An 18,114-nucleotide genomic window follows, 5' to 3' on the forward strand; every position below is an offset into this window, starting at 1 on the left:
ACAAGTCAGGGTGTGGAAAACATGTTGCTGAGGGGAAAGATTATTGTAAAGACTCGTTTCCTGTCAGTCAGCTTCGGTTCAAAGACCAGCTGCGGTTACACTTTTATTTGCATGTGGCGAACAGGAATTACAATTGCGCTGTTTACCTGTAATGACATGGAAAGTTGGTTTTTTAGCCTTGTGAAACCAACATCAGGCTTGTCCCCAAGTTCTCTAGCAGCTCTAGCGCTTATGAGTTTTACAGTGACAGATGCAGTCAGTTCTCAGTGAGCGACCATCGTGCTCCTCTGAGGGCTGCAGGCAAGTTAATGAGGCACCAACAGCCCCCTACCATCTCCTGAGAGAAAAAGAGAGGGAGGACGAGAAATGAAACGGCCCTGGAAAAATGCTGATTCTTGGCACTGGGGCTCTCTGAGCTTGACAGCGCAGCAATAAAAGGCCCAGTTCTGACTTGTACGTTTCTGCTACGGACCAGAAATACGAGGAATTTGAAGTCTAAACTATTAGTGACCTCAATACATGCTTCATTCTGAAAATGGATGTGCTAGACACCCATTTTATTACTGTAATGTGCATAGATGGGGCCCTATGATTTCAGCAATGCGGACAGAATTGCGGAATCCAATCACAAAAACGGAATTTACAGTATAATGGGGAATGTCATGGAATTTGCCACATTTTGGATGGATAAATCAAAAGTAGGTCAGAACACTTAAATCAAAACGCGATATGAACTAGTGTCTGTGAATATTAAGCTGCAAAAATACCATTTAAATATGAATCCTGCATGTTGTGCGTGTCTCTGAGTGAATGAATGGCGCAGACGCACGGTTTCGTTTACTACACACATACTGAAGCACACGTGACGCTCGCAGTGTTTTCAGCCTCTACCGTCTCAAAATATGAACACATGAACATAATCTCTAGAACTGCTCTGAGAGTCACTTCCTGAGCATTTTACCATTTCTTTTGAGTAAAACTATCGTCATATCATATACAAACAGAAACCTAAAGTTCAAAATAAAAGTTTGGTTTAACTTGAAGAAACTGTGACAGAAATATTACCTAATGCAATGATAGTACTACTACTACTACTAAAATTATTATTAAAACATTATTTTTAAAAGAATATTAACCAGAAAAATGATTTACCAGAATTTATTTAGCAGAAAAATAAAACATATTTCATAGGGCCTTAAAATTTTATTTTTGCTAAACTTTTAATAAATAGCTGTTTAATATTGCAAGTTTCATGATTTCAATTAATTAGACATGCTTTTTGATTAATAAAATTTTATTTAACCGTTAAAATAGAGTCTAGAAAAAATAAAACAGAAAAAAAAAACGGAATTCTGAAAAATTAAAATGGAAAAAACGGAATTTGGGAAAAAGAAAGCATAAATGGACATGCTAAATGCCAATTTTATATAATATGTTTGTGACATATTTTTGCATAAAATTTGATAATTGTGGTGGAGAATGTGGGCATTTTAATGCTATACATCAAGCATTGATTTGATTTTGATTACGTGGCCATTACAAACGAGAATGGACCAAGAAGGAGGAAGCTGTCTGTTATCTCCTACTCCTTTTTCTGGCACACAGAAGCAGCTAAATCCGTTATTTGTTTTACATACTGTGTGTCCTACAACTTAAAAATGTCATTCAGACCGTTTCTAGCGTGATGAGAAAGAAGATATAATCATATACAGTTTAATTATCTGCCACAGACAAATGCCAAGTAATTAAAATTCTGAACACGATTCAGATTTAGCACCGCTCCTATGTCGCATTTTCTGAGACTCGAGCACAGTAGGCGACAGCTCTGAATTAGGATGTTTCCACACACTCCTGTTTATATCACTCATATTTTTTGTTCTGAAACATCTGGCCTTGGTACATCTTTTGTAATAATTACTTTTTGTTGAAAAAATAGCCTATGGATGATAGAGGTTGGCATTCCAGATTCATTTTGGTGAATTCAGTTTGTTCGTTTTAATGAACGATTCATTGAATCATCGGGTTCAAAAGTGTTCCCTGAAGTCTCTGCATCGCATTAAGTTGTCTTGCTTGCAACCACCCAGAACACCCTAGCAACCACATAGCAACACACTTAAAACCACTCGAAACGCTTTTAAAACCACATAGCAACACAACTGAAACCAGTCATAACACCTTAGCAACCACATAACACACCTATAACCACGTAAAACACCTTAGGAACCACATAGCAACTGAAACCCCTGAGAATACCCTAGCAACCACATAGCAACACACTTAAAACAACTCAAAACACCAGCAACCACACAGCAAAGTCCTGGCAACCATTACCGGCACATTGTGTTGTAAGTTTTGCACCCACATTTCCTTAAGAATAGTTAACTACCAAAACTAAAAATTCATATAATTATGATTTAAAAAAATATTTATTCAAATGTAGATGTCGGATTGTGTGTCATTTCATCGGAATTGGACTACCTCAACACTGGCCCTGTCCCAAATGGAACACTTCATGTGCACTTGCGGTCTTACGGACTTCCAATGGCTGCCGCGTGCGCGTGTCCCTTAAATCCATGAGACCGTAAGGTGTCCCATTTGTCATTTTTACGTTCAGAAGGGTGCTCGCGAGTGCCCCCTTTGCGGCCGCTATGTGCCCTCGATGCGCACTTCTGCCAAGCCCGCACTGGGGCGAGCTCCACAGCAGACTTCTACCCGACAGTCAAAGTGGCATTACGTCACGAAAGTGCGGACTCAGAGGAAGACCGTGAGGGTTTAGGGTGCAATTTGGGACAGCGCCACTGTTGCCGTGGATTGTTTTTCATATCCGTGGGTTTAAGCGACCCCAAAAACGTGATATATAGCCCCTAAAATGCGAATGTAATCAGTGGAACCCCACCAAAAAAACGTGCATTTTACCCCCCAGAATGTGATTTTTACATGGGGACCCCCCTCGAAATGTGATTGGGCTAGTTTTAGGCTAGTTTGAGCAGAGATTGTCTTACTATAGGGAGATGAGAGGGTCTGTATTGGAGAAAGAGTAACGGCTAACTTGGATCACGTGTGCCGTAATAACCAATCACATTACAGCCTTGACGTCATTGAATTTCAGTCAAAGTTGGGCGAAACTCAATCGCCGTTTACGGATCCCATAGGAATAAATGAGAAGTGCCGTAAGCTGAATCCCACCTGCAAAAAGTCAGTGACGTCTCTTTTAAAACAGCAATTTTTTCGGTGTAAACTCTAAAATTGTTCCTGAATAGAGACTGGCAGTATATCTATGGTAAGGACACACACGCACCAAACTGTGGCATCGGAAAGGTGCGCGCCAGGCATTGAAACCAGCATACAATTTTGGCTTCTGCTTCTACGTTGGCTCTGAGTTGTCAAAACACCTCTGAAAATGCTTGCTACAGATGCGAAAAACGCAGAAAACTAAACCCTATCTGAATTTTTTTATGATGGACGAAAGTTTTGGAGGCAGTGTGTAAATGTGATTGACACAACATGAGGTCGTATTTATTTTTTAATGTGTGAAAATTTGAGATGGAGGTCTCTGCAGAGCAAAAGTGGGCGTTCCTGAATTTGTGGGTGTTTTCAAACTGCAGGGTGTTTCTCAATCATGCAATCAAAATGATCCCCCTTACCTAGCCCCACCCCTAAACCTACCGTCACTATGAAGTCACAGGCAATCAGGAAACATGGTCTAAAAACGCCCCGATTTGGTAACTCCCATTACTTTCCTGCAGAGACCTATACTTGGAAAATTTCGGACTCAGTGTGCAATGACCTTTAGCATTAGCCGTTACGCTTTTTTGGCTAATGGTTGCAGGCTTGTCTTCTAGTGGCTTAGGTCTGAGCAGCAATTGTAGTGAAAACCTGGCAACCTTGCTCCCATGCGATCCACCCGTCTCAAAGACCTGCTGCTGACCAGATGGCGGGCGGCCGCTAATGATGCAGATGCGGGAGTGAATATCTGAGAGAGTAAAAGCCTCTGGCACAAACCTCACTCGCTGCGTTGTGAGGACGCGTCAGTCTTCAGGGAGACGCGCTGCCCCTCAAACAGGCTTTTTCTGGCCTGCTGACACATTCGCCCTGTCTAACCTTCCTGTGCAGCGACATTCACCTCATATGACAGCTTCCCGCTCTTTTATAACCCTGCCACTGCTTTCTCTTTCTCCTTTGCTCTTTGTTGTTTCGTGCCGTTTTTGTCTGTGATTTCTTATAGTGCCATTAAAATGACATTTTTAGCAGAGCTCACTGATCTGTATAATAATATTCTCTATTATAGATCAGCGGCACAGCTGCAGAATAGCAAGCGTTTGCTTCGCTTTTGCTGACACCTAGTGGACGTTGCCTGTCAACGCATGCGTGATTGTGACGCAATCGACCGATGCGATTTCATAACGACCGCTGAAGACCGACAGGAAATTAATAACGGATAATGAAATATAATAATAATGATGATAACGATATTATTTATAATAATTATAATTTCTTCTCGGTGTACTAAATATAAAGGCAAGACGATTTAATATGGAGGGCCAAACTACTCAAAATTAAATCATTAAATAAATATTGAAATATATAAATAAATCCGTTAAATACATAATTAAATACGTAAATGAATGTAAATAAAATTTAATAAATACATAAATAAATAAACACTCATTCATTTAATTTAATAAATGAATAAATAGATAAATAAACGAATGAATAAATAAATATAATATTTATTTATGCATTTATTTATTTAAATATTAATTTAAAGATTTATTTATATATTTCAACATTTATTTAATGATTTAATTTGTAGTTATTTAGCCCTCCATAATATAAAAGTAAATAAAAATACTTTTATTGTACTTTCTATCATATCATTGGTCTACTACAACTAGTAGCCGACATTAATTATTACAATAAACCTAGTATATTTTCTATTTCACAAGTTTCACAATATATATAATTGTAATATTGTTTTTCTGTACTGATATATATTTTAGTATATTTATTAATATATTTTATGTTTAACATTAAATGTTTAATATATAGTAACAATACATATTTCAGTTAAATACATATATAAATAATAACATCTAACTTTTAACGTGTTATTGTTATTAGTTATATGTGCATTTAATGTTAATTAATATAAATTTGAATATTGTTAACATTTAAAATAATATTTATTTATTTATTTACTTATTTTAACATTTTCGCGGCTTTTTTTCCTTTTTATTTAATCACAATATTTTACTTTTTATTTAATCACTCAACACATTTTACATTTTTTCTGCGGCTTTTGTGCTCTGCGGCGCTCCGTCATGACGTCATGACGCTCGGCGTGCGAGCGTGATCAGCAGAACCTTGTGAAGACAAACTGGGCAAGTGGAGAACACGCTGTACTTTACCTTAAAAACACTTTTAAAATAATGACAAATCGCGATTAAACCCGTGTCATGTAGATCTATAATATCAGAAGAGCATGTCGATCACAGTTTGACACTAAAGTCGCGTTTTGTATCGTTCTTTAATCGTGTTTGAAATGAAAGTGAGAGGAGCATAGCAGTGGGGTGTTTGTGTGGGTTTGAGGTGATTAAAAGCTGATTTATGCTGTAAAGAAAAACATAATCAACCTCTGCCATGATCATTTGTACACATATAAATGTGCATGACAGATTTTGACATTTAACGTGTTTGTTAGTTTTATTTACGTTAGTCAAAAAAACAAGTGCCGTTATGGATATATATATATATAAAATAATGTTTAATATAATTTAACGCATAGAAACATTGGCTCAAATAATATTTGTCTACTATGAGAATCCTTATTTTAATTAAAAAAAAAAAACATGTTTTTTGCACATGTATATTTTTATTTATAGTTATGTATATAATACTTTATATTATATAACTTATTGTTGTTCATTATTCTAATTAGTCTATTTGTTCTTTGAAGGGTTTAGTCTTTGAAAAGAGTGTTGAATATATTTGTTTGTTGCAGGTTACGGTGAGGTGGAGCTGTGCACACATTATGGCGAGTGTGAGTGTTCCACAGACTGCTGCTCCAGTTCTTCATGTGTTTGTACAGTGTGTGTGTGCTGTAACGCTGTGTGTGTGTATGTGTGTGTTATTAATGCAGGTGCTGTGCAGGAGGGTCAGACAGCTGAGTCAGTCGTCTGTGGTTCTCACACTGGCTCCGAGGACCGTGGCCATCAGAGGATTTTCAGCCGCGGGTTCGTCTGGATCAGATGAGCCGTATATAGCTGTGCCATCTCAAAACTCAGGTGTGTAATGCATATTATGAACGTTTCTGTTACATGAACATCTTGGTTTTATTGTAGTGAAAGTTTAGTAACCAGTTTTACTACAAATACTATGGTTAATTTGTGGTTACCATGGTTTAACTATAGTAATTAGTTAATAGTAGGATGATTATAAAGGGGACATATATATATATATATATTATAATATAATTATAAACATAAAATATATAAATAAATTGTGTAATAAATATATACATATATATATAAATTGTGATATTTATTTGTTATAAATATGCATTTAAAGTTAATAAATTTAATTGTATAATGTATTTAAAACAACATTAGAAATTATGAAATTGATATTATTTATATATGTACTTAAAGTTAATTTATATAGTGTTAACAAATTTGTTTAATATTATAGTGTAACTGTATATAATGTGATGTGTGTGTGTGTGTGTGAATATTATAGTATTTTGTATATTGTATTTTTTTTGTCATTATATTTTTATATATTATATATTTAAATATTACATTTTGTATATATATATATATATATATATTTATAGCTTAAAATGGCCAACTGTTATCCCGCGGTGCTTTGAAATGAAAGGTAATGTAATGGTCTGTCTGACAGGTCCCAGGACAGTGTGGCCAGATGAGACCATGGGTCCGTTTGGGCCTCAGGATCAGCGCTTCCAGTTGCCAGGCAATGTGGGTTTCGACTGTCACCTGAAGGGTACCGGGTTACAGATGACAGGGCCGGTTCACAGGATGGTCCCGGACATTTTAAGCACCCCATCCAGCACAGAGAGACACGAGTTCATCCTCGCTCAGTTTGTGAATGAGTATCAGGTAAAAATCTGCTCAGACATCCTTTGGTTCTTCAGTTGTGTTGCTGATTCTTTTGTTTGTTCAGGGTAAAGAAGTGTCTCTGACGGCGCAGAGAGTCAGGAAAGCTGAGCACTATTTCAGTCAGTCAGATGTGGAGTGTTCCATGCATTCCTGCCCAGAGCTGCTGAAGAAAGGTACTGCGTCTCATAGAACATGTCCAACCTCTTCACACTTCCAGTTTTTGAATCGAATCGTTGTTGGTTTTGGACAGAGTTAGAGCTGTTCTTCCCAGTGCTGCCTGCGAGTCCCATCACTGTCGTCACCGTAACACCCAAGAGCCAGAAAACGGCCACAGAAGATCTACAGGAACTACTAGATCATGTGAGTCTGACTGGAGAATTCAATGACACTCTTTTTTATTATATAGTATTAACTATTCTATAATAAACGATATACTATTATAAATGATCAAAAATTATAATGCATCATAAAATCATTTTATAAAAAATATAATAATAATCATTTTATAAATTATATATTATTGCATTGATACTTTTTATATTTGTAATACAGATTTCAATTGAACAACTGCATTACAACAAAAAAATACAAAGGATTGTAAAGTTGCATTATATTAGTAATAAATTATTAAACTGTATATTTATATGAATTGCATTGTGATACGTTTATTTTATATGTTGAATTAAATTATGTATAAATTATCATAAATTATAATGCAGTTTATATTCATCATAAAATCATTATTTTATAAAATTATAATAATAATAATAACTTAAATTGTTATATTGCTTGGATACATTTTTTAATGCAGGTTTCAATTGAACATAATTGCATTTAAATACAAAAAAATACAAAGGAATGTAAAGTTGCATTATATTAGTAATAAATTATTATTAAACTATTAATTGCATTGTGATAGATTTATTTTATATGTTGAATTAAATTATATATTATATTTATAAATTATAGATTATCAAATTATAATATATTATATTGGATGGTGATGCATTTTATTTATTGTTATATTTACGTTGTTATTAAATGGTATGTTTATACTAATTGCATCATGATGCATTTTATATATAGAATAATTAAATAATTTATTATTATTATAAAATATTATATTTAAAAATTGCATATAAACTATTACAAATTATAATATAAGTATATTAAATTGCATCGTGATACATTTTGTATTTTTATATATACATTATATTATTATTAAATAAATAGTATATTTATACTAATTGCATCATGATACTTTATTGAATATATTAAATACTTTTATTTATAAAGTATATACATTAATTATATATAGTATAAATTGTTAATATATTATTAATTATTATAATCTATTGCGTTGTGATACATTTTATAATGTATTTTTATGCAGATTTTTATTGTAAATAACTGATGTATTACAATTAAAATCATCAATGAGAAAAACATCTAAAGTTATATAAAAGGAATGAATTACAGCAATGAGATGATTTTTTCAAGTGCTTGACTGTCCTGAATATAATGGAAAAAAGAACATCTTAATATTTAAGTCTTTTTTGTTCTTCAAGGCTACATTTATTTGATAAAATACACAGTAAAACAGTAATGTTGTGAAAAATTATTTCAATTTAGAATAGCTGTTTTTTTGTTATTTATATATATTGTAAAATGTAACTTATTATTGGGATGGTAGAATGAAGCTGGATTTTCAGTTCAGTGTCACATGACCCTTCAGAAATCATTCTAATATGCTGAATTATTGCTCAAGAAACATTTGATAAATGTTTAAATCAGTCATGCTGCTTAATATTTTTTGTTGAAACAAGATACATTTTTTAGGTTTTTTTGATGAATGGAACAGTGTTTATTAAACATCTGATTGCAGTTTGTCAGTGGTGCTAAAGAAATCTGCTTCACGCTGTGGAGAGGAGGATACTGGGCCGATTTCATCAATCCACTGTCAGGAAAAGCTGTAAGTACCTTCATCACAGTCCAAACAGATGTCCATAAGTGATTTCAAATATTTACAACTTTATAAAAACCCGAGTGTTTTCTGTTGCAGTTTTTTGGCGCTCAGACGCCGGACTCTATTCTACAGCGTCACGCTGGCTTTCACATCGAGGACCTGGCGTCGTGTACGCTCATACGCCACGTCTTCAAGGAGACGTCCACGTTTGTCTTAACGCTCATCACTAACGCACCTTCCAACAGTCTGATCATGGAGAAACTTCAGGGACACTCCAGCGCTTCGGAGGACAAAGACTGATGGACGTTTGCAAACCTGAGCAAAATCTACATACTGTTTCTCATAGAGGAGAGATTTTTGAATACAAACTTGCTGGTTGTGATGTTACAAAATGAGCTTTTGAGAGTAACTGCTTGTTGTGAGCTGATTTAAAACACACAGCAAAAATGCTAATTTATAAAAAATAAAAAAAAATGAACCCGTTTAAATTCAGATGTGAATCCACATGGTGCTTTACAAAACATCAGCAGCCTTTGAGAGAACGTACTGTCGGTAAAAAGTCGTCTAGAATCGCGACGTCTGAAACAGAGGAAACGCAACTCGCCACAATGTCTAACAAGATTTTTTTTAGGCAAACAAATCGTGCGCCATGATTTTAGTGCACTAGAACACTATTGGATGAACTGTTGATTTCAGTTTGACTGATTCTTGTCTTGTTGAACGTGAATAAAGTTTGTTCTCACCCAGTGTTTGCAGAAGTTCCAGTATGAACGAGTGGAAAAGCGGAAAGAATTCCTCGTGTTCCTTCAGCTTTACGATGATACTGTGAAATACAATACAAACCCCGCCTATAAATGACAGCTACGCAAATTGCATGTCCAGGAACGCAGTGGAATATTCTGGTCTACTTTCTCAGGTTTGGTTGGCTCCAGTATATTGCATAAACGCAAAAAAAGACTAGGCCATATGCCTAACAATAAATATTCAATAATGTGTGCGACCACCAAAGAGTTTTTAGCCAGCTGAAAAAATGTCAGGCGCTCTTCTTAAAACGACCAGCTGGTGGCGCTTGAGAACGCTTTGGTGGCACAGCGTTTTTCCAGCTTTAGTTGCTGGAAAAGACGCTTTAGTTGCTATCAGGGGCGTAGATTACGCGAGGGACATGTCCCCCCCCCGACTATACACTACCAGTCAAAAGTTTTTGAACAGTAAGATTTTTAATGTTTTTTAAAGAAGTCTCTTCTGTTCACCAAGCCTGCATTTATTTGATCCAAAGTACAGCAAAACTGTACGAAATATTCTATGGTATGGAATATTAATGGCGGCAACGTATTAGCCTACTAGTATCTCATTTTTAAGAATTTTACTAAATATAATAAAGCAGTAACCAGTAATATTGACTTCTCCATCGTTGTACAAGTAGGATGGTTAGGTATTTGTCCCGACTCCCACCCCCCCTCTATTTACGGCTGGGTAAATAGTGACAGTGACGAGCGCTGCGTTTTACAATTATCAACTCAGCTGCAAAACAATAATAATTTAATTAATTAAAAATGGGAAGAAGAAAAAATTTCAAAAAGAGGACAAGGGCAAATGAACTTGTAATTATGATGGCAGTGCATCAAAATTCAGTGTCATCAGTTTGCCAAAAAGAACACAAAAAGTTTTACACACCATTTACACGTGGTAGGGAGCAGGTGTACATTTCTGTCGTATCAACTAACATTTTGAAAATACGAACATTTTCATGAATTTGAAAATTTACGTCAGAACAGCTTTACGAATGATTTACACAAAAATTCGTTCTGCTCGTGTTTCATGAATGAGGCCCAATGTGTGTACTTTACAATAACGAACAAAACTTATAAAGGTTCATTTCTACATTTTTAACATTTAAGTTATAAGTATAAGTTAATGGATTACGCAAGACCATGATTCAACAATGGACAGAGTATATGTCAGCATTAACTTAGATCAGCAAATGCTTTTAAAAAATGAGGTAGGATGAGGTAACAATGATATTGATAGTTGACGTTTAGGGCCAGATTTACTAAACAATTCCATAAAAGTGCTTGATGGGAGGGGAAAATTCTGCGTGTGATTTACTGACAATGCGCACATTAAAGAACACGGACGCAACATCTCATTTCCATAATGACCAGCTTTAAGACATGCTTTTTTTGGGCGTTCAATAGTGGTGTAATTTGACAAGCGCAAACATTAGGAAATCGCATTGCGTGATTCATTTACATACTCTCCTGCCATAAATTAACCGATCGAAAAGGAAACTCCTACAAATGCATATTCAATGAGGTGAAGTCACAGAAACAACTGTGTCCACACCTTAACAGCGCTAATTCTTCACTGCACAACTTTAGTAAATCCATTTTAACGCCAAAAGACAGTTTGCGCTGGCGTAATCTGGCCCAAAATGTGAACATTTATGCTGTAATATTTTTCATTTACTAAAATGAATAAATGCTTTTAAAGGTTTGATACATAATTTACATATTATTGAACATTATTATTTTGAAAGTTGATGCATGGAATTCGATTTTAAAATTAGCAAATGAATTAAACATGAACTTACACAAGAAGTTGGTCACGCTTTATAAGGATAAATTCATTAACATTTTCATATACATTTTTAAAATTTCACATTGAATAATATATTACGAAAGAAAAGGAATTAACAACGAACTAAAGTACATTTATAAATATAAATTAAGTTAGATTAGTAAATGCTATTAAGACTTACTGTTCATTATTAGATAACGCATTAACTAATGTTAATTTGAACATTATTATTATTTAAACTAACAAATTAAATGTGAAAATTTATGCTTTAATTTTTTACATGCCATTCTTACATAAATTGAAGCACCAAACTGAACGAGTCAATATAAATGAGGTTCAATTCATAAGCATTAATGTACTAGATATCATAAAATAATTAGTAAAATTTCTATTTATTCTATTTATTTTTTGTTATATTATATTTCTAAATTAACATCAACTTAGATGAGTAAATGCTGTAAAAAAATTATTGTTCATTGTTAGGGCATGATACCTATGACATTAACTAATAATATTTAATCGCACATTATTATTTCTGATAGCTGACGCATGGAACTACATGAAAAAAGTGTACTTTAGATAATTAGGCATCAAAGTATTGAAAAACTTAAATTTAAGTTGTGCATATTTAAACACCTAAAAATATAAATAATGATTAATATTATAAAATAAATGTATTGTTCATTCATGATACCTCATGCAAAAACACAAACTGCATGGAGTTATCTAATGACAAAATTTTTTATAAAAATAAAAAATCTAATGAATACAATTAAATAATGGATAAACATAAAAGCAATAATGAATAAAAATATAATGACTAAAAATTCACACTTTAAATGTAAAAAAAAGATGAAAAATTTATTTGTTTACCAACATGTCATTTGACCATTATGTGACATCAAAGAACTGTGGATGTTATTCAATTCTTGAAATATTAACTTAAAATCTGAAGGGGACGCCAAGTAAATATTTAGGTTAGAGGGGTTTTTGGTTGATGAAAAAGTTTGGGAATTACTGCATTAACTGATGTTAGTGACTTAAACCTCATCGTAAAATCTTATAGAACAGGTTTACAGACATTTGAGCACAAAGACTAAAACACTGAGATGGACGTACCGGTCAATGTCACTGCTTTCCAGAAGCCTGTAGAGCTCCTGACCTGCAGCGTTTCCTGACTGCGGCACGATTGCAGCTACCTTGATGACGACCTCGCTAGGAGGCGCTTTATCATCTAGATATAACAACATCAATTCAGAGAGAAAGAGGAAGGTTGCATGTCATGCACTTACACTGAGATATCTTTCATTATATCTCAATACCCAAGTGCGTTGTTCATCTCGCCCAGCTTGGTGTAGACCTCGTTCATGCGAGGATAGATTCCCGTCAGCGATGGAGCATCGAAGAGTTTCTGGAAGTGGGCGACCATGGACTCCAGGGTGTGTCTGGTGGGGCTGCGCAGAACCTGAGGAACATCGTGAGCATCTTCAGCTGATGGATCATTAATTAAGCACACTAAGAGAAATGTTGCTTTCAGAAGAAGTACCTTGTCGACTGATGCCGTCTCATCGAGCAGCGTGTCGACGATCAGCATCAAGTCTCCCACCCGCACAGGACCTGAAGGAGCGGTGATGCTGCCCTCTGGCTGCCATGGCAACAACCTCTTCTCCAATCGGATAAGGGCACGATGAAGATCCTAGTGAACCAAACAAATCACATTCAAACCCAATGAGTTTAAGTGCAGTCACATTGGGGACATTTCTGTGAAATTTCTGTTTGAGCTTTGCTTCATACAAAGTATGAAGTTGATGGTATAAATTGTACCTTTTGTTCAATTATTCAAATTTTGGCAAAATTTTGTGGGTTAAATCAGCCTTTTCAATGCGATCTAGAACAGTTGAACCCGTTGCGAAATCTGAGTGGGGAAAACTTTTCACATGAAAATTCTGGTAGTGTGGACTTGCATTGAAATAATTTTGTCTGCAAACATTTGCCAAAATTTGAATTTACTAAACGTGCGGTCACATTTGCCATTGTTTGGCGAATTTTTGTGGGTAAAATCCAGTCGTTTTAACAGGATATTTCACAACCGGTTCAACCATTTCCAATCTCATAGATTTCAAATGAAATCACCAAATTTCAGCTACGAAAATTCACAGAAATTTAATTTAACTAAAAATGTGGTTATATTTACCATTCTTCTGCGAAATTCAGTAATTCCAGTAGGAATCTATGCAATCAGGAACTTTGCTTGAGGGTGAAAGATTTCCCTATGCAGATATTTCAATGGGTTCAACCATTCCCATAGATTCGTATTAAAATTACTGAATTTTGCGGTCAAAAATTTGCCAAACAACGGTAAATGTGGCCGCACCTGTAGTTAAATTCATTGCCCAAAGATTAACCAGGTTTTACCCATTGGTTCAACCGTTCCCAATTGCATAAATTGCCATTAAAATGACTGAATTTTGCCCATGAAAATTTTTAAAACGTAAAATGTGACCACATCTGTAGATGAATTTTCAGCCAAATTTTGTCATCAAAAGCGTAGCAATATATGAAGCAGAGTTACTTCTAAACCAAACAGATTTCTGTTGGTCAATGCGCCAAATCCACGTAACCAATTTGAACCAGTTGTGAAATCTGAGTGGGGAAGTCTTTCACCCTTACGTGAAATTGCATAGATTCCTACTGAAATGACTAAATTTTGCACACAAAAAATAACCGAACAATGCTAAATGTGCAAATTTGAGCAAAATTTAGATTTTGCAAAAAAGGTTCGTTGTCTATTATCGATAGTGTAGCGATGTATGAAGCACTTCTCACACAGAAGTCGCTTTCAAACCAATCTGACCTCTGTTGGTCAATGTGGTGAATCTGCGTAATCAACTTAAAGCAGTTGCGAAATCTGCAAAATCTCAAGCAAAGTTCCAATCGTGTGGATTCCTATTGAAAAATTTGCCAAACAGTGATAAATGTGACCGTATTTTTAGTTAAATTCATTTCCCAAAGATTTGACTCACTGCTAGAGAGGTTAGTTGTCGGCTCCAAACCTCCAGGGTGGGAACAATCAGCTCAGACTCCGCCTCCCTGCAAAGCTCTAGGTCGGTTTGCGCAAGCTGCCTCAGCAAACTCAACGGAGCACTGGGATTGGTCAGGACTGCAGTGATGTCATGTAGGATCTGTAGAGTAAATCAGATTGTGATGATGTCAGAAATGCATCGGCTACATTCCAGATGGAACTGTTATTACATCATGAGCTCATTACATAAAGTTTAAGTTGCGTAATTGCATCATATTTTTCGTCAGTCCGATCAAATAGCGAGTCTTTGTTTGTTTCATGTAGCTCATTTGTCACATTGAAGACAGAAGGTCAAGTTGATACATAATACTGCAAATTTTACTGTGTTTTGGGAAATGGTTTTAGTTTATATTCTATGTGTATATTAGTATACCAAAAAATAGTATGCTATTCCAAACTGTGATAAATATCACCTTCTCCAGCTTGAAGGCAGATTCAGCTTGTTTGCTTTGAACTTTCACAGCAGAAATGAGATGACTGACATCTTGCACATTGAGTTCCTTACAAACATCCTGGAAAACAACCGGAAACATCTGACCCTTTTGTCTAATTGAGATACTGTAGTAGCTTTTACTGATATTTTAAATTGAACAAAAGAGTTTATGGTTTTATCTTTACGTACCATAAGGTGTCTCTTGCAGGTAGAGGCATCCAGGTGCTGGATGGCGGTGTTATCTGCGTTTAGCGTCTCTGCCGAGTCCAGCGTTTTGAGTGCTTGAGATGATCTGTTTAACAAGTAAGTAATTTGTAATCATTAGCCTGATTCATTAGAAGAACTGTTTGTTCATTTCAGATCTTACCTGATGTTGCTCTGCTGAATGATCCGATCCAAGCGTCTCAACTGCTGTTTGCAGGTTTTCAGTTCTTTTATGGTGGGTCTAAAACAGTGGTCGCCAACCCGTCGATCGCGATCGACTGGTAGATCTTTATCACTGTCCCAGTAGATCCCGAAAAAAAAAAACAGTAAAATAAGTACAAAAATGCATTACATTTATGGGGTTATATTAATGCATCACTGAAGGGAACTGTCTTGAGAAAAGTTTCGATGGCAATGGCATTTTCTTCTCCGTATAAAGCGCAAGTGCGTCTCATTCAGACCTGCTGTTTTTGTTTCGTGCAGATGTTTTATGTAGCAAATAAATAAATAACACCTAAAGTCAGACCATTCTGTTTTTGTTTTAAATCCTGAAATTAATCTAAATCAAATCAAAAACAACTGCTGTGCAGTTGTTAAACTGTTGTTTAAAGCCAGTTTGTTTGTTATAAAGCAAATAGCCAATAAATAAATTTGCTTAAAAATCAGTATCAGTATCAGAATCTAATTTGCTAGTTAAAAGAAAGAAAAGAAAATCTGAATTCTGAATCAGCTATGATCGGCACATCACTAATTAAAATACTAAGTAAAAGGCCTCAAATTTGAAGTACAATCTGGGATGTCTTTTTCTATAAATTCTTCAATAGGTAGATCTTGTCTTTCATAAAGGCCGAGGTCAGGGATCTTGGGCCTAAAAAGGTTGGTGACCACTGGTCTAAAATGTGTAATATTTAAAACGTCACCAACTAAAAATATATACCAATAGTAAGGGCTACAAAAATCCACTATCAACCTGGACTCCAGATCTTCTTTTAACTGCTGGATTTCGGTCCTGAGTTCTTCTCGCTGAGCTTTGGTCTCCTTCAGCTGCTCCTGGTATGACTCGAGATGAGCAGAATCACGTTTACATGTCAAGATCGAGAATAGATTTAAGATATTTCTAATTATAGATACCTTTAAAAGGGCCTTATAGTTGGAAGACTGTTCTTTTGGGAGTTTGAGGAGTCCTTCTCTCCAGAGCTACTTTTATATAATCTGCAGGAAAAGATGATGCTATGTTAGAGAAATTTACATTTCTAATTAAAATGAACATCTTTCATACACTAACTTCAGTTCATTTCGTAGCTGTTGCATTTGGGACTCGTACATGTCGATGATGTCCAAAATCCTTTAGAGGAACAAAAACACAGAGATGCAAACAGGTAAGGGAGGAAAAAGGTGAGAACATAGCTCGGATCGAGGGCATGCTCCACACGGAATTTCGTTTAAAGATATTTGCTTTACAAGCTCATTTGTAGTTACTTTAAGGTATTTTAAAAAATATTTTTTATTGCCTTATATGTCCCAAACTGTAATTTTTCTCACACACACACACACACACAAGCGCGCGCGCACACACACAAAAAAAACATTTACCGTAACATCTTGTTGCAACATTTTACAAGAATCAAGATTGAATGTATTTGGTCAAAATCCCATGTTATAAAAAAATGAAGTGCTATGCAGGCTATTTAATAGATTATTGGCTGATTAGACGGCAATGACCTAAAATGCTAAATGTTTGCCCTCTCTCTCTTCTTCACCATTCCCACATCTCAGACCTCAAATACATCAAATATTACCCTTTTCAGACAACGTTTTTGAAGTAAAGAGTAAAAAAAAAAAATACTATACAAAACTTGTTGAAAAAAAAAACAACAACAACCAAAAAACAGTTCTTTATATTTTGATTTCAAAAAGGTGAGTTGTCAGAACTTGTCACTGAAAGGTGAGGAGTTTGCATCTATGAAAACAGTGTCAGGTTTTACAAGCACAGTAAGAAATGTGACCCTGGAGCACAAAAGCAGTCTTAAGTAGCAGGGGTATATTAGTAGCAATAGCCAACAACACATTGTATGGGTCAAAATTATCGATTTTTTTTAAATCCAAAAATCATTAAGATATTAAGTAAAGATCATGTTCCATGAAGATATTTTGTAAATTTCCTACCGTAAATATATCAAAACATAATTTTTGATTAGTAATATGCATTGCTAAGAACTTCATTTGGACAACTTTAAAGGCGATTTTCTCAATATTTAGATTTTTTTTTTGCACCCTCAGATTCCAGATTTTCAAATAGTTGTATCTCGGCCAAACATTGTCCTATCCTAACAAACCATACATCAACGGAAATATTATTTATTCAGTTTTCAGATGATGTATAAATCTCAATATCAAACATTGACCCTTATGACTGGTTTTGTGGTCCAGGGTCACAAATGATCAATGCAATTACTGGATGACAAATTCTTTAAAGGGGTCATATGATGCAATTTCAATTCTTCCTTTCTCTTTGGAGTGTTACAAGCTGTTCGTGAATAGATAAGGTCCCTAAAGTTGCAAGGACTAAAGTCTCAAATCCAAAGAGATATTACTTATAAAAGTTAAGACTTGTCCACGCCCTCCTAAAACGCCTCGTTTAAACACGCCCCCACATGTCTACATCACTGTGTGGGAAGATTTGCATAATGCCGCCCAAATGTTCACGCAAAGAAAGAAGGTGTAACTTTTATTC

General features: G+C 35.1%; 1 protein-coding gene and 1 pseudogene across 3 annotated transcripts; one reads left to right on the plus strand and one right to left on the minus strand.

Annotated features, from left to right (window-relative positions):
- Positions 1-5,313: 5,313 nt before the first annotated feature.
- On the plus strand, positions 5,314-9,924 carry LOC107754238 (methylmalonic aciduria and homocystinuria type D homolog, mitochondrial-like). Of its 3 annotated transcripts, XM_016570606.1 has the most exons (9): positions 5,323-5,381; positions 6,002-6,040; positions 6,140-6,284; positions 6,901-7,118; positions 7,183-7,291; positions 7,369-7,478; positions 9,004-9,090; positions 9,181-9,394; positions 9,829-9,924. In XM_016570606.1, the coding sequence occupies exons 2-8, from the start codon at positions 6,032-6,034 to the stop codon at positions 9,382-9,384; spliced, it is 882 nt and encodes a 293-aa protein (XP_016426092.1). In that variant the 5' UTR covers positions 5,323-5,381; positions 6,002-6,031; the 3' UTR covers positions 9,385-9,394; positions 9,829-9,924. The 3 variants fall into 3 exon arrangements, with proteins under 3 accessions (XP_016426094.1, XP_016426092.1, XP_016426091.1); XM_016570608.1 differs by having other exon boundaries at positions 5,314-5,589; positions 9,181-9,924; XM_016570605.1 differs by having other exon boundaries at positions 9,181-9,924.
- Positions 9,925-12,543: 2,619 nt separating this feature from the next.
- Positions 12,544-18,114, minus strand: part of LOC107754247 (centrosomal protein of 70 kDa-like) — an 8,833-nt pseudogene continuing 3,262 nt past the window's right edge.

The sequence above is a fragment of the Sinocyclocheilus rhinocerous genome, unplaced genomic scaffold, assembly GCF_001515625.1.
Source record: "Sinocyclocheilus rhinocerous isolate Xijiao unplaced genomic scaffold, SAMN03320098_v1.1 scaffold1584, whole genome shotgun sequence".
Lineage (NCBI taxonomy): Eukaryota > Metazoa > Chordata > Actinopteri > Cypriniformes > Cyprinidae > Sinocyclocheilus > Sinocyclocheilus rhinocerous.

Bases quoted from the DNA above. Each gene is read 5' to 3' on its own strand.
- LOC107754238 (XM_016570608.1), top strand. The intron at 7,119-7,182 runs GTAAAAATCTGC...TTGTTTGTTCAG, and splicing joins AGTTTGTGAATGAGTATCAG to GGTAAAGAAGTGTCTCTGAC. The intron at 9,091-9,180 runs GTAAGTACCTTC...TTTCTGTTGCAG, and splicing joins ATCCACTGTCAGGAAAAGCT to TTTTTTGGCGCTCAGACGCC.